This window comes from Fukomys damarensis, unplaced genomic scaffold (assembly GCF_012274545.1).
Source record: "Fukomys damarensis isolate Sample0158 unplaced genomic scaffold, DMR_v1.0_HiC HiC_scaffold_23, whole genome shotgun sequence".
Taxonomy (NCBI): domain Eukaryota; kingdom Metazoa; phylum Chordata; class Mammalia; order Rodentia; family Bathyergidae; genus Fukomys; species Fukomys damarensis.
Window position 1 is genome coordinate 52249505 of NW_022900935.1, and position 27724 is coordinate 52277228.

The window sequence follows — 27724 nt, forward strand, 5'->3', positions numbered from 1 at the left end:
TTCAAGAGTTCTCCCTAACCTCTCTTCCAGCTGGTTTCTTTAGATCTTTAATCCATTTTGATTTTAGTTTAGTGTACAGTGAGAGATATAGGTCTAGTTTTAATCTTTGGCAAGTTGAAACCCAATTTTTCCAGCACCATTTATTAAAGAAGCTGTCTTTCCTCTAGTGAGGGTGTTTGACTTCTTTGTCAAAGATGAGGTGACCGAGTGTGTCTGGACTTGTTCCTGCATCTTCTAATCTGTTCAACTGGTTCTTAAGTCTGTTTCTTTGCTAGTACCATGGTGTTTTTATCACAGTAGCTTTGGAGTATAGTTTCAAGTTTGGAAATTTGATACCCCCTAGCTTCTCTTTATTGCCTAAAGTTTCTTTTGCTATTCTAGGTCTCTTCTAGTCCCAAATCAATTTTTGGATTATCTTCTGAAGGTCTGTGACATATGCTGCTGGGATTTCAATTGGGATTGCACTGAGTCTATAGAACAATTTTGGAAGTATGGCCATTTTCACTATGTCGATGCTTCCTCATCAGAAGCAAGGGATGTCTTTCCATTCTCTGATATCCTCATCAATCTCTTTTTCAGAGTGCTGTAGTTTTCGGATTAGAGTTCTTCGATTTGTTTTTTAGGTTGATTCCTAGTTATTTCATTTTTTGGATGCTATTGTGGAAGGAATTGATTGCCCCATTTCTCTCTCAGTGAGTTTGTTTTTCGTGTACAGAAGAGCTTTTGACTTTTGTGTGTTAACCTTGTATCCAGCTACTTTACTGAATTTGGTTATTAAGTCTAGAAGACTTTTGGTGGAGTTCTGGGGGTCTTCTATATAGAGTATCATGTTATCTGCAAATAATGACAGTTTGACTTCTACCGTTCCTATCTTTATTCTTTTTATTTCTTTATCTTGTTTAATTGCCGTGGCTAGTGTTTCCAAAACTATATTGAACAGGAGTGGTGATAGTGGACGTACTTGCCTTGTTCATGATTTTAGTGAGAAGGATTTCAGTTTGTCACCATTTAGTATGATATTGACTGTTGGCTTTTCATAGATAGCTTTTATAAGGTTGAGGTAGAGACTGTCTATTCCAATATTCTGTAGGTTTTTACCATGAATATGTGTTGGATTTTGTTAAATGCTTTTTCTGCTTCTATTGAGATGATCATATGGTTTTTGTCCTTGGCTCTGTTAATACCGTGTATTACATTTATTGATTTGTGTATGTTGAACCATCCCTGCATCCCTGGGATGAATCCCACTTGGTCACAGTGTATGATCTTCTGCATTTTCTTTGCTAGTATCTTATTAAGAATTTTTGCATCTATGTTCATTAGGGAGATTGACCTATAGCTCTTTTTTCCATTTGGGTATTTCTCTGCTTTTGGGATCAAGGTGATGCTTACTTCCAGAAATAAATTTGGGAGTATTGCTTCCCTTTAAATTTCATTGAAGAGTTTAAACAGTAGTGGCAGTAATACCTCTCTAAATGTCTTGTCAAATTCATCTGTGAAGCCATCAGGGCCTTGGCTTTTGGTAGTTGGTTAGTTTTAATTACATATTCAATTTCATTGATTGATATCAGGTTGTTTAGAATTTTTAAATCATCTTTGTTCAGCATTGGTAATTTATATGAATCTAGGAATCTGTCCATTTCTTCTGTATTTTCCCTCTTATTGGGAAATCATCAAAGTAGGTATTGATGATCCTCTGGATTTCTTCTGGGTCCATTGTAATTTCACTCTTTTTATTCCTAATTGCATGGATTTGGGCCTTTACTTTCCTTTTATTTATTTATTTATGTTTACTTTCCTTTTCTTGATAAGGTTGGTTAAGGGTTTGTCAATTTTGTTTATTTTTTTTTGAAGAACCAACTCTTGGCTTCACTGATTTTTTTTTGGGGGGGTATCATTCTTTTAGTCTCCATTGCATTGATTTCTTCTCTGACCTTTATAATTTCCTCCCTTGTATGAGCTTTGGGTTTGTCCTCCTCTTCTTTTTCTAGGACCTTGAGTTCAGCATCAGGTTATTTAATTGAGCTCGCTGTTTTCCTAAGATGAATTTCCCTTATAAAACTGCTTTCACTGTGTCCCATAGATGCTGATATGTTGTATTGTCATTGCCATTTAATTGTAGGGACTGTCTGATTTATTCTTTAGTATCCTCTGTGACCCATTGGTTATTCAGGAGTGTGTTGTTCAATTTCCATGTGTTTGTGAAATTCTTGCAGTTTCTTTTGACGTTGATCTCCAATTTCATTGCATGGTGGTCTGATAATATTACAGGGGATTACTTCAATTCCTTTGCATTTATTCAGACATGTTCTGTGAGCGAGTATGTGATCTGTTTTTGACAATGACCCATGTGTAGCTGAAAAGATTTTGTATTCTCATTTTGTTGGATGGAACACTCTATAAACATCCATTAAATTCGTTTGTTCAAGAGTTTGATTGAGTTTTAGTATTCTGTTGTTTATTTTCAGTCTAATTGATCTATCTACTTAATGGCAGTGGGTTATTGAGGTCTCCCATTACTACTGTTTACTGCTTATTTGATTTTTTATGTCCGTTAGTATTTGTTTTGTATATTTGGGCTCACTAGTGTTTGTTTTATATATATTTATGATTGTCATCTCTTTCTCTTGGATTGTTCCCTTTGTAGTTCTTTTTATTGTATGTTTTGTTTTCTTCACTGATATCATTTCAAAGAATTCAACTTTGTGGATCTTGGTTTCTTCCTTTTTCATGCCCATATATGAGCTTTGGGGGAATTCAAGTTTTTAGAGGCATTTTGTTGGATTATCTTGTCATGTTTCTATTGTTTTGTTTGCTTGCTTGTTTGTTTTTCTGTGTTGAGGCTTGGGGGTTAATGTAGTGGGTAGCTTTGTTTCTACTATAGAGACCTCTTCAGTTAATACCTATTTTTCAATTGTGCCCTATGGGCCTCACTAATCATTAGCCTTTGTCTCTATCCCAGGATTCAAGCATTTCTTTGGGATGAGAGGTTCAGCATATGTGGCTCAATATGTTTTCTAGGAATGGATGACAGTATTGTTAATGACTCCATGACAGTATCGATACTGGCATTCTAAGTAAATCAAGTAATAATAGTAGTATAGTAATAAAATAAATATCAATTATTGCTTCAAATACAAACTGAATATTGACAAACCCTAAGGACCAATAATGTACCACTGTTAACCATAGAAAAGAGATCTAAGAGATCTATAATTATTGTATGAACACTAAGACAAACCAAATATTGAACTACTGTTGACCTATAGTAAATATCTACTAAATGGAACAGTTTTATCTCTGCTAACAATAGAACACTATTCCATAGCAGTAATGTAAAGTTAACTAGCTGTCTAGAGACTCATAAAGCTTAGTAATTATACTATTAAAAGTAGAGATGGTGGGCAACCAGAGAATTAAAAAAGCACAATTTGAAAAATTAATCAATGGGATGAGATAAGGAAGAGTGAAAAGTGAGACGAGCTCTTATTGAAGAGTAAAAGGAAATTAGTGGTGTTAGAGAACAGTCAAGGCAAGAATGAACAAGAAAAAGAAGAAAATAGGAAATAAAGGTAAGGAAGAGAAAAAAATTGAAAGGGGGAAAAAAGAAAAGGAGAAAAAAATTAAAAGAGGGAGACGAAGGAGAAGAACTCTAACCCCACAAAAACCCAGATGAAGGAAAGATTAAAAAATATAAAATAGAAAGAAACAAAGATTGACTCAGAAGAAATTCCTGTGTTTGTGAATGAGCAGTTTCTTCACAAGATCTGCAGTCTTTGGATCGAGTCAGTAGTGATTTTCCCCATCTGCCTTTAGGGCCTGTGGAGATTTGAGGTGCCCTCTTTGTATCAGAGGTCCCCAGACTGTGATTGTTATTTGAGCATAGATGTGTCTGGCTCCTGTTGGTAGATGTGGACCATGATCAGCCATGTAGGCCAATGGGTGGGTGTTACAGTAGGCTGCTGCTCTATTGCCTACAGGTGTGGAGGCTGGTTGCTCTGTTCCCTCCCATAGTGTTGTTGTCGTCAAGGATCAGTTTGGTTTATTAGTCCTTGTGTCTGCTGCCCGGTCCTGTGGGAAAGCAAAATATAGAGCTGGTTTCGAGTTGCTTCCTTGTTAGGGGGCACTGCTCTTAGTGTGGGCCTGCTTGCTCCTGTGGGGGAGGGGTGCCACTCATCTCATGAATGTTTGCTTGCTTGCATGGAGGAGCTTGCTTTACATTTTTCGTACTTCTAAATATTTTTATGTATTTATTAAGTATTTTTCATGTATTTATTAGCCATTCAGAACTCATCATTCATGAAATATAACTCAGGTTTTTCCCCATTGTTTCTAGAGGTATGCTTGTCTTTTTTTTTTCCCTTCAGTGTTGAATTCATTCTTTATATTTTATAGATAACCATTTGTGCAGACACATACCAGTTTATGCCTTGCCTTGTCACTTTCTTTGTATGTGTTTTGGATAAAAGTTCTTAAAATGATTAAATTTATTGACTTATTACACATTTATGCTTTTTGTTTCTTGTTTAAGAAATCTCTATTGACTCATAAGGTCTTCATCTTCTCTTTCTAAATTTTTGTAGTTATTTAAATAGTAAGTGTTTAATTCATTATAAATTTATTATATATGTTATGAGGGAATGATCTGATTTTTCTTCTTATTTATTAATATACTTTCCTTTTCTTAATAATTTTTAATGCTAGACCTTTCACATATCACTTTTTCATATCCAGAGGGTCCCTAACTTACGAGTGTTTTACTTATGAGGTAGTGTGTTTGGCACAAACTGTACATTGAATTTTGGTCTTTTTAATGCTGGGCATGGCAGCAAACCATAGCCCTGACTGCCTTGCTATACTGTAGAGTGTGTTATTAAATGATGAGGCTCACTCTGTTAAGCTTGTTCCATGCATTTTTGACTTATAATATTTCCCAGTGTTTAGTATCTGCATGCAATTTCATTGTAAGTTAAGGATCATCTGTACACTTGAGTATCTTTCTTGTGTTTTTTATAAAGTTGGGTTTACTCATTTATTTTCATTAGTTTATGATGTTTTTGTAAACTACCCAACCTTGACATTTTAATTTAGATTTGTCTTGGCTATTCTTGCTCTTCAGTTGTATGGAATTATTATAAAGTTATTATATTTTCCTACTGGGATTTTGATTTGATTTACATTTAATCACTAGATCAAGTTAAGAGTTGAATTTTTGACAGTTTTGAGACCATCAAAAACATGGTTTCCTTCTTTATTTATTTTGGTCTTTAATAGTGTTTCAATGAAACATAATTTTTTTATCTATAAAGAGCTTATATATCTTTTTTTGGTCTATTTTTAGGAATTATGTGTTGTTTTATGATTATATATTATATCTTTTAAAAGTCTTTTTCTCTTGGATTTTTTCTCATTTATAAAAATTCATTTGACTTTTATATACAGTAATTTGGCATCTGTCAACTTTGCCATTGTATTATTAGGTTTTTTTTTTTTTTGCTCATTGAGTTTATTGGTACATTGTAGGTATACAGTACAGTTACATTCATTATTGGGATTTCATACCTTTACATGACAGGTCTTGATAGTTCTAATTATTTATTTATATTCATTTATTTATTAATTCATTTCACTTATTTTCTGGTTTTTGTTTTTTTTTTTTTTTTTTTTTTTTTTTTTTTTTTTTTTTTTTTTTTTTTTTTTTTTTTTTTTTTTTTTTTTTTTTTTTTTTAGACAGGTTCTTGTTATGTTCCAGGCTAGCCTCAAACTCAATATGTAGCCCAGGCTGGCCTTAAATTTGTGGCAGTCTTTCTGCCTCAGCCTCATGAGTACTGTAAGTACAGATGTGCACCAGCATACTCAGCATGACTTCAAATTTACTCTACTGCATTTATTTTTAGGGCTCTGCACAGATGAAATTTTCTTTTATTACTGGTATGTAGTCTTCTTTCTTCCTTCTATCCTTCTTCTCTTTGTATTGTTTTATTTTATAATTCCAGCAGTTGGGAAGTTGAGGCTGGAAGACTTCAAGTTTGAAACCAGACTTTGCTACCTAGGGGGTTTAAGGCTGGCCTAGCACATTTAGTAAGATGCTGTCTAAAAGTGCTTAAGACATGAATGAAATATTGAATAAGAGTGTGTTCAGAGTGAAACTCCTTGTATTACTTCCATCATAAAAGGGAATGCTTTTAGGGTTTTAGATTAATGATGCTTATTTTATATTTTTAGTAGATTTCCTTTATGAACTTCAGAGTGTCTCTTTCTCTTTATATTTTCTCAAGTTATTTGAAAAATAATGGATTTTTAAAATGCCTTTTTTATCTTTTGAGAAGATCATATAGGTTTTGTCCTTTAATCTATTAATGTTATAAGCCTTATAATATATTTTAATATTTTGATATGCTTTGGTTAATTTGCATTAGTCAATTATTTATTGAAGAGATTTAAAAAATAAGATAAAAATCATGTATTTATACAACTGTTTATCATTTCTGACATTAGTTAACATTCCTTTATGTAGTTGTAATCTGCTGTTATTTCCAGATCTTTACAACTCTCCTCACACTTCTGTCTCAAATATCTCTCAAAATGCTTGGTAATTAATTGTTGAATGAATATGCTGTAACACCAAGTATGATAAAAGGAATAATTCCTTTGGAGGATCTCTTATATTGTCTTCTGATTGACCATGTCCTCTTTTTAAAGAAAAGTTTTGATTAGTTCACGTATGCAATATGTATCTTTTACATTCACTGTGTAAACTTGGTACACATACATAACACATTTTAATTCCTTTTCTCATCCCTTTTCGATTCCCTTTTTCTCACGTCCCTCCATTTTTTATACCCTTCCCCTTCAAGAAGAATCTACCTCCCTACTTCATATTATCTATGTTTTATTTTGCTCTTTATAATTTGAATTTCTTATATAAGTGATTGAAGTTTTTGTGTCTGATTTATTTCATCGTGGTCTCAAACTATGTCCTATTAGATTTTTTGTCTTCTTTCAACTACCATACCTTTATCTGTATAAGGTAGAAAAATGAGTGTTGAGCCTGCAAAACTTTTCTGAGATTGTTATATTCTAATCTTCATAAAATAAATTTTACATTATTCTCTAAGTATAACAAACCATTTTCTCCTTTTAAAAATATTCATGGATTCTATCAAGTAGCTGACATTATTTCAAATTCATGTATTGGTTTTTGGTATTGGGGATTGAACTAGGGACCTTGTGCTTGTGAGGCAGGTGGTGGAACCACTGAGCTAAATCCCCAGGCCTTCAAAGTCATGTATAATGATTCTCTTTAGCAAATCCCAAATACAGGTAATTTAAGTTTTTATAGTTTCTTGACACAAAAATTCCACATGATCCTCTTTTACTTTCCTCAAAATTAATATTATTTAAAGTTTTCTTCCAACATATGTTGAAGCTGAACAGTAATCACAAACTGTCATCTAAGTTTGTCATCACAGAAGTAAAATGTAATTATCAATTTGGGTTGTAATAAATATATTATTTTTATAATTTTTATAAAAAATTTCAAATAAAAAAGAATAGTACAAAAACAACTTATGTATGTGCTACTTTTAAATTTTTATGTAGTGTGTGTTTTGTTAATTATATGAATGTATACTTTAAGTGTTTCAATTTTGCTTTATTAGAACTATTTGAAAGTAATTTGTAGATGTTATAATATTAAATCAGGAAATCAGTCCCATGATTGAAGTTTTCTTGATTATCCCTTTTCTCCCTTTGATAATCTTTTGACTAAGAGAAAATGCTCATCCTCTAGTTTACTTCACAGGATGGACCTTTTAATATTTTCTCAGTTCTTGCATATTTCAAATGGTGTTTTATGGTTCTGGTTGAAAAAGATCTAGATTAGATACAAAATAGTTCAAATTTTCTTTCCCTTAGTTTCTTAAATAAATTGTTTCACTGTTATCTTGCATTGCATAGTATATGTAACAATTGAGAAGTATTTTATTGTTATTATTGTTTTACTTATAATTCTTACTCTTCTTGACTAGAGTCCAGAGAAACTTTAAAAAAATTCATCCTTAAAGTTTAATGTTTTTTCATTATATTATACTTTGAAATATATTCAATGAATCACATTGAGTTTTGTTCTTACTATTTTATATGTTTAGAGTTGATGAATGGTTCTGGGTCAGTTTTCTAAATAATGAAAATATTTAATATGGTGATTCAAGACTTATTTTACAGATGTTTTCTTAATGTTTAAATATTTATTTGTGTTCAATTTATTTAGCAAATCTGACTGAATATTTTTTGGAATTTTGTTCTCTGTTTCTCTATTTTTTTAAAAAAATTTATTTATTTTTTTCCGGTCCAGGGGATCGAATTTGGGTCCTTGCACTTGTGAGGCAGAAGGTGGCACCACTGAGCTAAATCCCAGGCCTCTGTTTCTCTTTTAAAAATGAATTTTTCTCTGATGTTTTGAAATACATACTTTTTGTTTCAATTTTTAGTTTGAATTTCAGTTCCTATCTTGTGCATCCCTTGCTGTTACTTCTTTTGTTATCTTTAGAAACAATTTTTGTTTTTATAACTCTTAACTTGGTTTTAATTTCTTAGGTGGTTTTTGTCTGACTTTTCGTGGTTAGCTTCTATTTATTTTTGTTTGATTCTTTAGTATTCTTTATCTCTGGTTATTTCAGCATTGTATTTGAATATGTATTGTCCTAGTATTTGTGGAACAAAAGTACTGTGAAATACTGGTTTATAGGTGAGTAAGTAGAGTGCAGAATCTGATGTAGGAGAACCCTAGCCACATGGGAATCAAAATGAAAATGTGTTACTCTTTTCTCTTGTTTGTGGCTTTTCATTCTGCCAACAGGTTTTTATTTTTATTTTCTTTTATTGAGTTTATTGGTACATTTTAGGTATACAGTACAGTTACATTCATCATTGGGATCTTGTACCTTTACATGACAGATCTTGGTTCTCATTTTTTCCCCTTGTCCCTGCCCTCCCTTCAACCCCTCCTCCCCTCACCGTTTACAACTTTTGATTCTTTGATTCTGTTTTGTTTTTATAGAAGCTTTGTTTCAGCTGCTTTTTTCTTCCCTTTTCTCATGGACAACCTTCCTTACAGTGTGTATCCCAGAAATGGTTCCTTCCTAAAACCACTTTTTTTGCTTCTTCACTTTTTAAAGGTCCTCTGTACCTCATTTCTCTGATCTATCAGGAGAGAGAGAGAGAGGAGAGAGAGAGAGAGAGAACTACATAAGGTAGAACACTTTTCTTTCATATCTCAGTATTTGATGATATCTATGTTTTACCACCCCAGATAGGAACTTCCTTTCCCCTCATAGTATCACTCTGATTTTGCTGAAGATCTTGTTTAGTTAATTTGGGCTATCTTGGCCATTTACGTGTTAATCAAGGAATCAGTATTCTCTTTCTTCTCAGTAAGATATGGGCATGGATGATCATCATTTGCATTTGGTTTCTTAGTTGTTCTCTATGGGTCATTGGAGGATGAGGAGATAAATATAAATTCAGACAGTTGCCATCTATTTCATGGATCTGACCTTCAGGTCAAAGAAATTATTTTGGAATTTCTCCTAATCTAAGTGCTAAAATATACTTATTCTTAAGATCCTATCTATTGCAATTCTTTTCCATTTTACTTGATTAAATTCTGTTTTAACTTTCTTTCCTCTGTACCTTTAATTATTCTTTTTTACTTTTATTTTCAAATTGAGTATGGATTGTTCATTGTCCACAATTATTAAACTTAACACATTATTTGGGGAACATTTTGAAAACAAAATGTGCCTTTGAAGGAGGGGAGCCCCATGATACATTGGTAAGAACCACTGCCCTTGGTTGAAGTCATAATTAGTGTGCATATATATTGTGTGATTATCAACGTAGTAAGTTATGAGTTTATGATATAAGGTAATTAGACTTCTGTGGTAATTTTTCCACTTTATCTGTGAATGAAATAGTTGGGATAAAAATCAGTATAGCTAGTATATAGTGCATGCTGATTTAATAACTTTCTTTGAAAGGATACTATGTATTAAATGTTGTGTGCTATGTACAGAAATACAAAAAATTAAGACATCACCTTTAGCTTACTTTTGAAATAGATCATTCTTGTAATATTTTTGTAAGCAGACGCGGAAACACAAACACTTAAAGTATTGTATGAGGAGTATGAGCCAGTGGACACAGGATAGTTTAGGAGCTGGTAAGTGGATACAGTCAGATATGGTTTGCTACTTCCTTTCTTCCTCCTTTGCTCACTTGTGCCATTCATCTTTACTTTTCATTTATTCCTAATGAGTATTTTTAGAAATGGTAGTGGATCCTAAGGATAAAGTGGTAACCAGGGCAGTCATGGTTTTGTTTTCAGAATCCAAATACTTTTGGAGAAGATAGATGTTAGACCATAGAAGGGAGTAAGCATCCAGTTGCGGTAGGAACTAAGTTTCCTGGGAAAGATCATTTGTCATTATTGGATCTTGGATGGGTTAATTATGGGAAGAAGATAGGAGAAGGATTTCATAGTTTCCAAAGAGTCAGATATGGGGCAAAGTATATGTTTCCAAGGTAAAACAAGTTGTTCAGATTCCTTGGAATGTAGGAAATATTTGGGGAATGAAGCTGAAAAGGTAGATGTAGGGGAGTCTTCCAAGGAATTTTACCTTCTCATTGCTTTTAGGGTGATGTATTTAAGAATTCAAGAACTAGGATTAGAGGTTCCATTTGACCCAGCTATCCCTCTGCTGGGTATCTTTCCAAAAGAACTAACTGTCATACCACACTGATATATATGCACCCATGTTTACAGTGGCACAGTTTGTAATAATTAAAACTTGGAAACAGCCCAAATGCCCATCAGCTGGAGACTGGATAAAGATGTGCATTTTCTACAAAATGGAGTACTACTCAGCCATAAAGAATGAGAAACTAGAGACATTTATAGCTAAATGGATGCACATTGAGGCTACACTCTTAAGTGAAATAAATAGGACACACTTGAGTAAATACCAAATAGTTTCTCTGGTATGAAAAACTAACAGTGTAAATAAGGTTCAAATGGTATAATTGAAAGTATGAAATAAGAAGAAAATGGCTAAAGGGGAAGTGGGAAGGGGAGGGGAAAGGAAATAAGGGAAAAGAAAAAATGTGAAAATAGGAAAAAAATGGAAGCAAAGTCTGTAAATAGGGAAGGGTGAAGGGGGTGAAGGGAGGGCAGGGGTATGGGGAAAAATAAGAACCAAGACATATCATGTAAAGATACAAGATCCCAATGATAAATGTAACTATTGTTTGCTTTAACTGTACCAATAAACTTGGAAAAAAAAAAGAATCTCTTATACCTTGGAGTGTAATCATTAAACTGAGACTTGAAGAATAGAATAAGTGTATGATTATAGAGTTTGGAGGAATGGACAAAGAACTTTACAGAGACAGAGAGGCATAAGAAGACCCATCATGTTCTAGTAATTACAAATCATGCAGGATTTTAGAAGTATGAAATGTGAGATGATGAGTAATGGAAAATAAAACAAGTTAGGCAGGGAAAGGATGGTCATAACGTTGCATTTATACATGTAAAAGTATGTATGTTTTATATTTATTAGGACATTAAAATGTTTTATATAATAATCATCCTAAAAATGAACTAAATATTAAAACATACAGAAAATGTTTTCTTGTAGCAGCTTACTTTATATTACATAATGTAATATACTATTAATATTAAATATGTTAAAGTAATACTACCAATACTAATAAATATAACAGTACATTATTCATATGTACATATATACTTTATATGTATAATATTATAGTTTATATGTTTTGTTAAAGAATTAAAACTCCAAACTTATTAAGTCTTTATTTTTAAATTTTCAGATAGAAAATCCCCGGTACCTGAGACAGACGCCTATCCCAACTTCTCTGGTAGGTAGGACAAGTTTTTTGTTTTTTTTTTTTAATCAAATAAGCATCAACATTTTTATAGAAAATAATGTGGATCCACATTTTATGGAGTATAATCGTTTTTAAACCTGTCACTTGGAAGTGAATAAATTACCCCCCCAAGCCATTGTTAATAGTATTTTAGTATGGTTTTAGCCATTTTGGAAGTCTACTTTTGGCTTTAGGATGAACCTGACCTGAAAAAATACTAAATAAATAATTCTTATTCATTCTGCAGATGACTCCCAAATTCAGCTTGAGAAAATCCAGCAGTCTTCATGATGATCATTTTCTCTCTCGAATGCATGAAAAAGAGGTAGGGTTGGGATATTTTTGATGTACCCAATTATTAACAGTTTTAATAATTTGTATAATAGGAATTTTCAGATTCTAGATAAGATAAAGATACACGTTAGGAAGGAGTTGACTTTGGTATAAATATAAAATCACAATGTAGGTTAGACTGTGCTTTTTTGGTAGATTTGTATGTGTTTAGGAATTTATCCATTTCTTCCAGTCTAGCTTATATATTGGTGAATAATTTTTTATAATAGTCTTTTATTTGTATTTCTGCTGTGTAGTTTAAATGTCTCTTTCATTTCTAATTTTGTTGAGCTTTCTTTTTCTTGTTTTTTACAATATTCTTGTTTTATTAATATTTTCTATTGTGTTTCTAGTGTTTTGTTTTTTTTTCCCTGATCTTTATCATTTTCTTTCTGTTACTAACTTTGGGCTTAGTTTTTTTTTTTTCTTTCTCTAGATCTTTGAGTTTTAATAATAATTTGAGATCTTTTGTTTCTTTTTGGTGTAAGCATTTAGTGATATAAATTTTATTTTAGAACTGCTTTTGTGGTATCATGTAAGGCTTGCATTTCCATGCTTGTTTTAAATTTCTCCTTTTTTGGCCCAGGTTGTTCAGGAGCATGTTGTTTAACTTTCATGTATTTTATTGTTTTTTGAAATTCCTCCTGTTACTGGTTTCTAGTTTCATACTACTGTGGTCAGAAGAGATATTGGTATAAATTTAATCTTCTTAAATTTGTGAGGACTTGCTCTGTGGCCTAACATACGTGATCTGTTCTGGAGAATATTCTGTGGTTTGAGGAAAATGCAATATTCTGCTGATGTTGATGGATTGTCTTTTATCTATCTTTCCAGTCCATTTGGTCTAAAGTGTAGTTCAAGTGTTATGTTTTCTTTTTTTTCTTCCCATTAAGTTTATTGGTACATTTTAGGTATACAGTACAGTTACATTCATCATGGGGATCTTGTACCCTTACATGACAGATCTTGGTTCTTACTTTTACCCTGTTCCCCTGACCTCCCTTCACCTGCTCCATCTTTCCTTATTTACAAAGACTTTGTTTCCATTTTTTGTCTTTTTTCAAATTTTTTCTTTTCCCTTCTTACTTTTTTCCTACCTCTCCCACTTCCCCTACTCCTTTAGAACGTTTTTTCCTGTTACATAATATCAATTACATAATTTTGATCTTGATTTATACTTCTAGTTTTTCCACACAAAAGAAACTATTTGGTATTTACACATGTGTAAGAGTGATGTTTTCTTAAGTATCTTATGACTGGATGATCTGGCCGTTGCTAAAAGTGACATATTAAAGTCCTCTACTGTCATTGTATTATAGTTTAGCTCTCTTTCATATCTACCAACATTTTCTTTATATCAAGTCCTCCTATGTTGGGTCCTTATATATCATTTTCATATGATACATCTTTTTCATGAATTGAGCCCATCATCACTATATAATGACTGTCTTTATATTGTTTTGCAGCTTTTATTTAAAGTCTCTTTCACTAATATAAATGCCCCTGCTCTTCATTTCCATTTGTGTAGAATATCTTTCTCTAGTCCTTCCCCTGTAATCTGTGTTTATCTTTATACATAAAGTGAGTTTCTTATAGGCGGCATATAGCCGTTCATCATGGCAGGTTTTGATTGGAGAATTAAATCTATTTAGATTAAAGGTAATTATGAGCTAGATAATAATTTATTAGTGCCATTTTGTTGATTATTTTCTGGTTGTTTTATGTATCTTTTGTTCCTTTCTTTCCTCTTGCTGTGTTTTTTGTGGTTATGTAATTTTTTTGGTGGCATATTGTGATTATTTCTTATTGTTTGTGTATTGTAGGTTTTTGCTTTTGGTTACCATCTTTATTCTTAAACATCTTATATTTATAACAATATAATTAAACTGTCAACAACTGCTATGGTTTGAATATGGGTAGTGTACCATGAAGACCTATGTGTGAAATGCTTAGTCCCCAGGTTGGCAGTAATGTGGACTGTGTTGTTGACTGTTTTGAGGTGGAGCCTAGTGAGAGGTAAGTAGGTCAGAGGAGGCAGGCTCTCTCATGCCGGAGCCTGTTGTCTCCCTCTCTGCTTCCTAACTCATGAGGTGAGCAGTTTGCTCTGACATGTGCTCCCACCATTTCTGTCTTTTGCTCTTAACAGAGGCCCAACGACCTGAAGCTCCCTAGTCTTATACTGGATCCTGGAGCTAAAAACCTTGGAGCTAAATTTCATTGAGCCATATATTATGGAGCTAAATAAAACTTTTCTCTTAAAAAGTTAATTATCTCAAGTATTTTGCTATAGTAACTTGAAGCTGAATAATACAATTTAACTTTGATCATTCCCCAAAACTACACTTTACTCACCTTCATTTTATTTTGTGTTGCAATTTACAAATTTTTGTATTGTGTATTTCTTAAGAAATGACTGCAGCTATTATTTTAATAGATTTTTAAAAACTTTTTTCTAAAGATTTGAATGATACAAGTGGTTTCATTATCTCCACTGTGGTGTTAGAATATTTTGAATTTGTATATTTACTTCTACCAGCAAATTTTATCCTTTCATATGGTTTTGTGTTACTCATTAGTGTCCTTTTCTTGCAGCTTGATGAATTTCCTTTAGCATTTCTTATAGGATTCATTTGTAGTACTGATTTTCCTTATGTATTATCTGTCTGAGAAAAATCCTTCTCTTTCCTTTCTTTCATGTTTGTGGAGCTTACCTTTTATTTTTTATTTATTTTTTCAGATTTTGTACTTTTTTCATGTTTTGAAAAATATTAAATTTTATAAAAAATAATAATAGATTAACAATAGTTAATACATTTAGGACAGCTTTATTGTGTACAGTGTTCTTGGTTGCCAGTCCTTTTCTTTCAGTACTTTGAATGTATCATCCCACTCCTTCTTGGTCTGTAATGTTTTTATTGTGAGTGCAAGGCTGGCCTCATGGGGACTGCTTAGTGTGTTATTTGCCTGCTTTCTATTAAGCACGTGCACATGCGTGAGTGTGTGTGTGTGTGTGTGTGTGTGTGTGTGTGTGTGTGTGTGTGTGTGTGTGTTTCTGGCTGGCCTTTAACTCATCCTGTAGTTCAGGTAGGCTTCAAACTTGTGTCAATTTTAGTATTTCAGCCTCACCATTGCTGAGATTACAGGCATGTGTCACCACACCTAACTCTTTTACTGCTTTTCTTTATCTTTGATATTTGACATTTGTATTGTGATATGAGTCATTTCTCTTTTGATTTCTGATAATTTATGTTTTGGTGTGGTCTTCTTTAGGTTGAATATGATTGGAAACTTACATGTCATTCATATATATTTATTCATATATAATATATATCCATATATATACACTCATATATGTACATATGTATACTCATTCATATCTGTATAGTTTTAGAATTCTACTACTTTTAAATAAGATTTTTACCACTTTGTATCTCTTTTCTCTTTTATAAATGGTATAAATGGAATATTTGTTTTTGATGCTACCTCTTAAATTCCATAAGCTTTCTTCATTCATTTACATTTTTTCTTAATTATATATTTTCAGATAACCCATCTTTTAGAGATTGTTCTCTTTAATGAGGTATGCTTGTTATGTTTTCTATTGCATTTAAAAATTTTATCCATTGTCTTTGCAGCTCCAGAATATCTGATTGATATTTTAACAAAAATTTTCATCTTTGTTACATTTTAAAATTTTGGTTATTTATTATTTTTCTGATTACAGGAAATTATTTATCTTTATTTGCTTGTAGTTCTTTAAAGTTCTTGAATTCTTTGTCAGAAAGTTCATGTATCTCCATTTCTTCACTTTCAGCTACTGGGATGTTTGGATTGTTTGTTGAAGATGAGGTGGCTGAGTGTCTCTGGAGTTGTTTCTGTGTCTTCTAATTGGTTCCATTGATCCTTAGATCTGTTTCTTTGCCAGTACCATGCTGTTTTTATCACAGTAGCTTTGTACTATAGTTTTAAATTGGGAATTGTGATATCACCTATCTTGTCTTTGTTGCCTAAAAGTAATTTGCTATTCTAGGTCTCCTCTGGTCCAAATGAATTTTTGGATTGTTTTCTCAAGCTCTGTGTTGTATGCTGCTGGAATTTCAATTAGGATTGCATTGAATATGTATAGCAGTTTTGGAAGTATGGCCATTTTCGCTATATTGGTTCTTACCAAAGGAGCAATGGATGTCTTTCCATTTCTAATATCCTCTTCAATCTCTTTTTTGAGAGTGCTATAGTTTTCAAAGTAGAGGTCTTTGGTTTCCTTTATTGGGTTGATTCCTAGGTATTTCATTTTTTTCTTTTTAGATACTATTATGAAGGGAGTTGTTTTTACAGTTCCTTTTTCAGTGAGTCTCTTATTCCTGTACAGAAAGGCTATTGATTTCTGTGTGTTGACCTTGTATCCAGCTACTCTACTCTACTCTAAGTTGGTTAAATCTAGAAGACTTTTGGAGTTCTTGGGGTTTTCTATATAGAGTATAATGTTGTTTGCAAATAATGACAATTTGAATTCATTTCCTATTTTTATTCCTTTTATTTCTTTCTCTTATCTAATTGCTATGACTAATGCTTCCAAAACTATATTTAATAGGAGTGGTGATAGTGGACATCCTTGTCTTGTTCCTGATTTTAATGTGAAAGATTTTAGTTTTTAACCATTTAATATGATATTGGTTGTTGGTTTATCATAGATGGATTTTATCAAGTTGAGGTAGAAACTGTCTATTCCAACTTTTTGTAGGTTTATTTTTGGTGCTGGGAATCGAACTCGGGTCCTTGTGCTTGTGAGGCAGGTGGAGGCATCACTGAACTAAATCCCTGGCCCTTTGTAGGGTTTTTATCAAAAATTCATGTTGGATTTTGTTGAACACTTTTTCTGCGTCTAATGATATGATCATATGGTTTTAGTCCTTGGCTCTGTTAATATAGTATATTACATTTATTGATTTGCATATATTGAACCATCCCTGCATCCCAGGGATGAACCTACTTGGACAGGTCTATGATCTTCTTTTTTTTTCCTCATTGAGTTTATTGGTACATTTTAGGTATACAGTACAGTTACATTCATTATTGGGATCTTGTACCTTTACATGACAGGGCTTAGTTCTCATTTTTTCCCCTTGTCCCTGCCCTCCCTTCACCCCTCCCCCCCTTTACAAGTACTTCATTTCCATTTTTTCATTTTCTTATATTTTTTTCTTTTCCCTTATTATCTTTCCCCTATCCTTCCCACTTTCCATACACCTTTAGCCCCTTTCTTCCTATTTCACATTGTCCATTACATCATTAGGATCTTATGTACTATTATAGTTGATCTTAATCAAGATCTTTTGCATTCTGGATGCCAGTATATGACTGAGGATTTTTGCATCTGTGTTCATTAGTGAGATTGTCCTATAGTTCTCTTTTTTGGTTGGGTCTTTCCTTGCTTTGGGGATTAGATCAAGGTGATGCTTGCTTCCAGGAATGAATTTGTGAGTATTGCTTCTCTTTACATGAATTTGGGAGTATTGCTTCCCTTTCAATTGAAGAGTTTAAACAATAGTGCAATAGTTCTTCTCTAAATGTTTCATAGTATTCAGCAGTGAAGCTAGCAGGACCTGGCCTTTTCATAGTTGGTAAGTTTTTATTTACATTTTCAATTTCATTGGTTGATATTAGGTTGTTTAGAATTTTTATGTCTGTTCAACTTTGGTAATTCATATGTATCTAGGAATCTGATGATTTTTATGTGTTTTCCATCTACTGGTTCTTAAAGTAGGTGTTGATGATCTTCTGGATTTCTGCTGGGTTCATTGTAATTTTTCTCTTTTCATTCTTGATTACATGGCTTTGGGTCTTTTCTTTCTTTTTAAGATATAGATTAGCTAAGGGTTTGTCAATTTTGTTTATTCTTTTGAAGAACCAATTCTTTGCTTCATTGATTTTTTTTTTTTTTTAGTATCATTCCCTTAGGCTCCATTGCATTAATTTCTGCTCTGATCTTTGTAATTTCCTCCCCTGTACGAGTTTTGGTTTTGTCCTGCTGTACTTTTTCTATAAGCTTAAGGTCCAGCATCAAGTTGTTTATTTGAGCTTGCTCTGTTTTCCTGGTATGAATATTCACTGCTATGAATTTCCCTCATATGATTGTTTTCATTGTGTCCCAAAGATTCTCATATGTTGTATTGACATTGTCATTTAATTGTAGAAACTGCCTGATTTCTTCTTTAATTTCTCTGTTGTCCCATTGGTTATTCAAAAGTGTGTTGTTCATTTTCTATGTGTTTATAAAATTCTTGCAGTTTCTTTTGCTATTGATCTCTAATTTCATTGCACTATGGTGTGGTAATACACAGGGGATAATTTTAATTTCTTTGCACTCACTTAAACATGTTCTATGATCAAATGTGTGGTCTGTTTTGGAGAACAACCCATGTGCAGCTGAAAAGATTGTGTATTCTCATTTTGTAGGGTGGAATACTCTATAAACATCTGTTAAGTTCATTTGTTCAAGAATTTGGTTGAGTTCTAGTATTTTTTGTGAGGTTTTTTTCCTATTAAGTTGATCTATTTGTGACAATGTGGTATTGAGGTCCCCCAGTACTATTGTATTAGTGCTTATTTGATTTTTCATATATGTTAATATTTGTTTTATATAGTTGGGTGGACTAGTATTTGGTGCACATATATTTATGATTGTCATCGCTTCCTCTTGGATTTTTCCCTTTACAAGGATGTCATGTCCTTTTCTTGTCTCTCTTAATAAGTGTTGGTTTAAAATCCATTTGATCTGCAAATAAGATAGCTACTCCTACTTCTTTTCAGGTTCCTGTCCCGTGGAGTATTGTTTCCACCCTTTAAGTTTCAGTCTATGAGTTTCTTTCTGAATTGTTTTTCTTATATGCAGCATATTGTTGGGTCTTGCTTCTTGATCCATTCTGTCAGTGTATTTCTTTTGATTGGTGAATTGAGACCATTAGCATTGATGGTTATAACTGATATGTATTGACATCTGTGTCATGACTTTTTCTTTTCATTGGATTCTCTCCCTTTGCATTTAATTTCTTGTCGTGCCTGATGGATTTATTCTGCTGGGCTTCCTGGGGCTGTAATTCTCATTGTCTTTTCCTAGTCTTTTGTTTAAAGCTTTTTGGGGGTGAAGGTTTGGTATTCATGAAGTTCCTCAGGTGTTCTTTATCATGAAAGTATCTTATTTCTCCATTGATTTTGAAAGATAGTTTTTCTGGGTACATCAATCTAGGTTAGAGGTTGTTTTCCTTTATAGTTTGAAATACATTGGTATGCTCTTTTTAGCCCAAGGGTTTTTGTTGAAACTCTGCTGTGATTGCAGTGGGCTTTCCTTTGTATGTGATTTGTTTCTTTCTTTCTAAGTATTTGTGGTATTTTGTTCTTTTGCTGAGTTTCTGGAATCTTAACTAATATATGAGTAGGTATAGTTTTTGTTTATCGTGGCTAGTTGGAATCCTGTGTGCCTCACTTATCATATGTCAGTTTCTTTTCCCCTGCTTGGGAAATTTTCTGCCATTACTTGCATGAACTTTTTTTTTTTTTAATTGTCATTTGTAATCTCTTTTGTTTCTTCATTGACTCCAGTGAATCTTATGGTAATGTCTTCTTTGCATTATCTAGCAGCTGTTGGATTGATTTCTCATGGTTCCATACTATTTTAAAATTGTTTTCTTTTCCTTTTCACTAATTGCAGTCCTGTCTAATATATCTGGTATTCTGTCCTCACATTGGCCCATCTGCTGAATCACCTTTCAGTAGCGTTTAAAATCTGGATATCTGTTTGCATCTGTTTTATGGATTTCATTTGTTTCCTATGCTGGGATTCTATTATGTTTCTCAGCTTCTCATTTTTTAAAAATCTGTGTCTGCTCTAGAATTTTTAATCATGCATTGTACTATGGAAAGAATCTCTGATTTTATCTGAGAAATTATTTCAGATTATTGTTTCCAGATGCTATTTTGTTGCCAGTTCAGGGAGACTAGTTGGTTGAGTTTCAGAGTGTTCCATCTCTTAGCCCCTTGCTGTTTCCTTAGGTGATCGGAAGTCTGGTTTTGAGACTTGTTTACATGTTTTCTCATTTCAATAGATGCAGCCTGCTGCACCTTTGTTGAGACTACTTTTTGCTTACCTAGTGGGCTTCAATTCTCAGCAAGCCTCAGAGAGACCTTTGTTCGGTTGCTCACCACTGTGCTAATTCCTGAATTCAGAATGGTGGTCTTCTGGGTCCCTGTGCTGCCCTGTTGTCCAGTTAGGCTTATCAATGTGGCCTGTGTACAATGGTTATGGAATCTGGGCATGCGTCTAGCTGGGGCCTGCCCACCAGCATAGCAGTTGTCGTGGAGGGCCTTTACTGGGGGCTCTGTATCTGAGTTACTGGTGTCTGAGTGGGGCCCTGTCTGGGACCTATGTGCACCTGCACTGCTCTGGTCCATGTAGGCTTTTTGCCAGGGTATGTATGCATGCATTTATTATTATAGCCATTCTTTCTAGAGTAAGATGGGATCTCACTGTTGTTTTAATTTCCATTTGTATAATGTCCAGAAATGAGCTTCCATGGCCATACCATCCCAAATATGTCCAATCTCATCTAATTGCCAGAGCTATTGAACATTTTTGTGAGTGGATTTATTGGCTCTTTATCCTTGTTCTTCTGATAAGTGTTTATTTTGGTTGCTCATGTACTGATTGCATCTTTGAGGGAGTGGGGTTAATTTTTACAGTGCTTTATATGTTCTAAATATTAGTCTTCTGACTGAGGAATAGCTGGAAAAAATTCATTTCCCCATTGTGCAAGTTGTCTCTTTACTCTGTTGGTTGTTTCTGTTGCTGTATCAAATCATTATACTCTTGATATTTTGTTGATTTGTTGACATTATTTTTTGTACAGTTGGATTTTTTTCAGAAAGGCTTTGTGTGTGCTTTTTTCATAACAGTTTTATGTATTTTATCTTCCAGCAGATTAAATGTTTCTGTTTTAACATTTAGACCTTTGATCCATTTTTATTTTAGTGTAATACATGGTAAGATTCAATCTTCTGTTTATGGATAGCCAATTTTCATAGCACTTAAAGAGGGTATGAGGGGACCTTTCCTCTACTGTTTATTTTTGACCCATTTGTCAAAGATGAAGTAGCCGGGCATGATGGTACATGTCTATAATCCCAGCACTCAGTAGGCTCAGACAGGCAGATTGCCATGAGTTCGAGGCCAGCCTGGCTTACATAATGAGTTCAAGGCCAGCCTGAACTACCTAGTGAGACCCTAGGTCAAAAAACCAAAAACAAACAAAAAACAGCTAAATTTGCCTGGGGTTGTTTCTGCATCCTCTGTTCTATTTTCTTGATCCATCTATCTGATTTTGTGACAGTACCTTACCATTATTATCACTGTAGTTTTGTAATATATAATTTGAAGTCTGAGATGGTAACAACTCCTGCCTTGCTCTTTTGGCCAGTGCTCTTTTTGCTATTCTGGGCTGCTTCTGGTTCCATATAAATTTTGAATTATTTTCTCTAGTCCTGTGAGAAATGCTTTTTGTTAGTTTGATTAGGATTTCATTAAGTCAATATTATTAATTATATTAATAATATGTATAATAATATGTATATTAATTTTGGACATATGTCTATTTTGTCAGTATTGGTTTTAGCTATCAAGCAGTTGGCAGTATCTTTATATTTTCTGAAGTCCTTGATTGCCTTTTTCAAGGTACTGTAACTTTGGTTGTAGAGATTTTTCACTGCCTTAGGTTAATTCCTAAGTATTTACTTTTTCTCAATGTTATGAATGGTATCACTTTTCTAATTTCATTATTGAGTTCATTATTGGTTAACAGGACCACTATCAATTTTCGTGTGTTGATTTTGCATCCTTCTATATTGCTGAATTTGATTATTAATTCTAGGAGCCTTTTAGTGGCCCTTTTTGATACTTTGGTGTAGAGGGTCGTGCCATTTCCAAATAATGATAATTTGGCTTCTTTGTTTTCTGTACATATCCCGTTTATTTCTTTGTCTTTCTCTTTTTTTGTGTGTTTGTTTGTTTGTTTGTTTTTGGTACCAGGGATTGAACTCGGGTCCTTGCGCTTGCCAGGCAGGTCACTGAACCATTGAACTAAATCCCCGGCCCTCTTTGTCTTTCTCTTTATGTTTTGACTACTGCAGGAATGGTGATGATACACATTCTTGTCTTGCTCCTGAATTTACAGGAAAAGCTTTCAGTTTTTTCCCATTCAATATGATAGTGGCAGTCAGTTGGTCTTAAATGGCTTTTATCAGATTGAGCAAAGGTCCTTTTATATCAGTTTTCTTCAAGATTTTATCATTAGTGAATGTTGTATTTTTTTCAAAGGCTTTTCCAGTATTTGTTGAGATGATCATGTGATTTTTATCCTTGTTTCTGTTTATGTGATAGTTTGTATTTCTTTATTTGCATGCGTTGAAGCATCTCTGCATCCTGGATAAAGACTATTTTGTTCATGATGTATGATCTTTTTGATGATTTGTTACCTTCTGCTTGCCAGTATCTTGATGAAGGATTTTTGCGTCCATGTTCATTAAGTGGATTGGCTTGCATTTCTCTTTTTGGTTGAACCCTTGTCTAATATTGGAATCAGTGTAATGCTGGCTTCCAAGAATGATATGAAGAGTACGTCTTCCCTTTCAATTTCATTAAAGGGTTTGGGGGATGGTGGTGATAGATCTTACCTTAATCTTTGGTAGAATTCAGAGGGGAATCCATCAGTACTTGAGCTTTTTTCACTTGGTAGGTTTTTTTATTATTGCTTCAGTGTCTTTACCTTTTATTGTTTTATTTGGGGTTTAAAATCTTGGTTCAGTTTCATTATTCATACATATGTAGGAATCTGTCCATTTCTTTTGAATTCTCCAATTCATTGTCATAATGGTTTGTGAAGTATAAGTTAATAATCTTTATTTCAACATTGTCCATTGTTATTTCACCTTTTTAATTTCTAATTGCATTGATTTGTGTTTCTGCTCTTTTTTTGCTGTTACATTGGCTAAGGGCTTCTCTATTTTGTTTGTTGTTTTGAAGAACCAGTTAATTTACTAACATTTTGTACTGTGTTTTTGGTCTCAGTTTCATTGATTTTTTTTTTTTTTTTTTTTTTTTTTTTTTTTTTTTTTTTTTTGGTACTGGGGATTGAACCCAGAACCTTGGGCTTGCGAGGCAGCTCAGTGCCTCTGAGCCAAATCCCCAGCCTGAGTTTCATTGATTTTGCTGTTATATATTTTGTAACTCTGAAGTTTTATGTTAGCTTATTAGTACACTTGTACAGTACATGATGTTTACTTTCCTTGTGGGAGGTTGATATATTTATTAACATGTCTTAATGCCTTTTTTCATCCCTTTTCTCATCCCTTCCTCTTCCTTATATCCATGTCTTCAATCCTTTCCTTTTTCTTTTTGTCCATACTTGTAGTATATAATGTTTGCATTCCTTGTATGGAGGCAGTATAAGTACATATCACTTTCCAATTCATGTTTTTCAGCCCCACCCTCCCCATCTCTTGATCCCCTTTCCTTTGAGCATGATATATCTCCCTGCTTTCTGTTACCTTTTTTTCTGCTCTTTATTTTTACTTTGGTGTCTCATATAAGAGAAACCATGTGATTACCAAGCTTGTGTATTTGATTTATTTCATATTACATTAAAGTCTGGAGGTACATCCACTTCCTTACAAATGACTCAAGTTTATCTTTCTTATTGCAAGTATATACTAGTTTTGAGTTTCATTCACTCGTATTTTTCTAGGATCTTGAGCTGCATTAGGTTATTTATGTTTTTAGCTCACTCTGTTTTTTATGATGGGGTCATTCACAGCTATGAACATCCCTCTTAGGAATCCTTTAATTGTGTCCCAGAAGTTCTGGTATGTGGTACTGACATTATGATTTGATTCTTATAATTTTCTCATTTCTTCCTTGATTTGTTGTATGACCTTTTGTTTTTTCAAAGGCTTGTATTTTTCAAAGGAGTGTATTGTTTAGTTTTTATTCATTTGCAAAATTTGGTGCTTTCATTTGACAGTGATTTATAGTTTAATTGTGATAATATGGATGGTATAATTTCAATTCTTTTGCATGTACTTATGCTTGTTTTATTGGTTTTATGTGGTCTCTTTTGAAGAAAGTTCAATGTACTTCTGGAAAGACTGTTTCTGTTATTGGGTGGAACACTTTAGATATCTGTTAATTCCTTTTGTTCAAAGGTTTAGCTTAACTTTGATATATCTTTGTTGATATTTTTGTTTAGTTGACCAAATTTTGATAATGGGGATATTGAGGTCCCCTAATATAATTTTATAGATGCTTATCTGATCTTTTATGTTCATTAGTGTTTCTTTTATAAGTTTAGTACTGTAGTTTGGCACATTTATGTTTATACTCATTAATTTTCCCTGTTGGAATAGTTCTGTTAACCAATATATAACCAATATATAATGTCCTTTTTTGTATATTTTGATCAGTTTTTGCTTAAAGTCCTTTTTGTCTTAAAATAGCTACTCCTTGTTTTGGGGTTCCTGTTGTGTGAAATATTAGTTTCCAATGCTTTGATTTTTTAGTTTGTGAATTTCTTTTTGTTTTAAATGTGTTTCTTGTATAAAGTGTTTTGTTCAGTTTTGTTTCTGGATCCATTTTTATATTCCTTGTGTTTTCATTGGCAAATTGAGTCCATTCTTAGTAATAGCTGTTATTGAAAGTATTGACTTATTCTTGTCATTGTAGTATTTACTTGTTACTATTTTGCTTTGCTTCCTTTTTTCTTAACTGTTAGCTCTATAAGAGGCATTCATTCTATTGGACCTTTTGGAATTGATAGCTTCACTGTCTTTGTAGGACATCCTTGTTAATTTTGTGGAGGGTTGGTTTGGTGGTCATGAATTTTTTAGGTGCTCTTTATAATAGAAACATCTTACTTCTCCATCAATTTTAAAAGATAATTTATAATATCAGTCTGATTTGGAAGTTGTTTTCTTTTAGGATTGAAGCACTTATTCCAAACTCTCCTTGCCTGTTCAGGTTTGTGTTGAGAAGGATGTTGTAATTAGGTTGGGTTATCTTTTATAGGTGAGTTGTATCTTTCTCCTCACAGTTTTTAAGATTCTGTTGTTGGGGTGCATTTCTGGTATTTTTTTGGTATCTTATTTGCATTTTGGTATTATATGGTGTGAAATGTATTTTAATTATTATATAATGTGGATTTTTTTCTAATCATGCCTATTTGGGGTTCTATATGCTTTACTTATTTGTATGTTAAATTCTTTTCCCACATCTGGAAAGATTTCTGCTATTACACTTTATGGCCTATGTGCTGTCTTCTGGTTTTTCATTAATTCAATTTATTTTTACATTAATCTTCTTTGAGTTGTCTAATATCTGTGGGATCTGTTTTTCATGTTCTCTTGTTTTTAAGGTATTTTTCATTAATTTATCACTAACCACAGCCCGGTCTTCTATTTCTGACACTCTGTCTTCATATTTGTTGCTTCTGCTGTCCATACTTTCAGTCATATTTTTAATTGTCTAAATTTCTGTTTGCAGCTTTTTTATGGACTCTGTATTTTCTATGCTGTGTGTTTATGCTTTGCATTTTCTTAAGCTCCACTACATTTTTATTAGTGTCTTCTCTAAGACTCACTGATCATTTGTTTCATTCGGGTTATTATGTATTTAGTTATATCTTTGAATTTGCCAGGAATGTTTTGAACTGTTTTTTAAAATCTTTTTTGATACCCTTTCATATATTTCTGTGTGGCTTATGATTTCCTCCACCTCACAACCCCTTGGATTAGCGTTAGAGCAGTATTATTTGGAGGCATTTTGTGACCTTTTCCCCTTATGTTTATTATTTTGTTTTCTGTACTAGCATTTTCAGCTTCTTTGATTTCTACAGATATCTTCAGGAATGAGCCACAGTAATTTTTTGTTTGTTTTGGTTTTTGAGACAGGGTCTCACTATGTAGTTGAGACTGACTTGGAACTCACTATGTACCCCAGGCTGGTCTCAAACTCACAGAGATCCTCCTGCCTCAGCCTCTCGAGTGCTGGGATTACAGGCGTGCGCCCCCATGCCCGGCTCACAGTATTGTTTATGACCTCCAGGTAATCCAGATATTGGTAAACAGAAAAAATAATTGACAAAACCAAGTATGCTATCTCAGCTGTAGTAGTAAAATCAGTAACAACAGTGGATATTGAAAAATCCTAAGAGCAAAGATATTTATGATTTTTTTCAGCTTTAAATGAGTTTATTGGTACATTTTAGGGATACAGTGTAGTTACATTCATTGTTGGGATCTTGTACCTCTACATGACAAGTCTTGGTTCTCATTTTTCCCCTTGTCCCTGCTCTTCCTTCACCCCCTCTCCCCTCCCCATCTACAAACACTTTATTTCCATCTTTTCATTATCTCACATTTTTTTTCTTTTCCCTTATTACCCTTCCCCTACCCATCCCACCTTCCCTACACCTTTAGCTCCTTTCTTCCCATTTCTAAATGTCAGTAATCTTATTAGGATTTTCTGTATTATTGCAGATATTTATTATTTTAAAGTGGACACTTAGGCAACCTAGATAATGGACCTATAGCAAATCAGAACGCTATTTTGTGGTACATGTAGGCAGCTGTTCAAAAGCTCAAGAAGACCACTGGCCTAAATGCCATTTCTTTCAGATCTATCCCTTCTAAAGGTTATACCCACCAAACCTGGCTTCCTACCGCAGAATGCAGGCCCATTGATCTTCCTAGCCAGAGCTTGAGCTCCTTAGGGTATCTCAGGAGATCTCTGTCTCTCACCCTCTCCATGTTTGTCTCTCAGGGACGTCTCTCATCCAGTCTGCAGTAGGGTAACATTTCAGTCCTGAAGTGAAACTCTCCTTCTAGGTGTTGGTCTTGTCCTCAATCAGGTCAGCTTTTGGTTGTCTCCTCTGCTGCCCTGTGCTAAGAACCATGGTGCAGAGCCAGCAAGGACTTGATAGTTTGGATGCTCTTCTTTCTTACAGGGCTCAGTAGTTGGCTGGTTGAGAGATGGTTGAGTTGGGCGCTGGCTGGAGCTCCTGTTGTTTGTCAAAGGGCTTGAACATAGGACTACTGTTGGAGGGCAAGGCAGGCCTTCTCTCCTCTCCCATGGCCTCAGGATGCAACTGATAGGAGCTTCAGGGATGGTGATGGGCCAATAAGCTTTCTTTTCTTATAGTTTCCCATATTTTCATTGAATTGATCATCTTCATCGTGATTTTTTAAGAATAATTTATTTGTTGAGGAACTGCAGCTTTCATAATAAAAAGTTTCCTGTATTTATGTCCTTTTGTGTGATTGTGATATTTTTAAATGTATAGAATTTTTCTTTTAAGTAGTTGGACCTATCAATTTTTTTCTATGGCTAATAGTAATATAT

The 27724-nt window shown here is 33.4% G+C and overlaps 1 protein-coding gene across 7 annotated transcripts in view; it reads left to right on the forward strand.

The window, feature by feature from the left end:
- Positions 1–27724, forward strand: part of Cep112 (centrosomal protein 112) — a 521506-nt gene that overhangs the window by 69650 nt on the left and 424132 nt on the right. For all 7 annotated transcript variants that reach the window (XM_010616816.3, XM_010616812.3, XM_010616814.3 and 4 more), the window contains 2 exons: positions 11896–11943; positions 12200–12277. In XM_010616816.3, coding sequence (XP_010615118.1) covers positions 11896–11943; positions 12200–12277 — 126 coding nt within the window. The remainder of the gene's footprint in view (positions 1–11895; positions 11944–12199; positions 12278–27724) is intronic.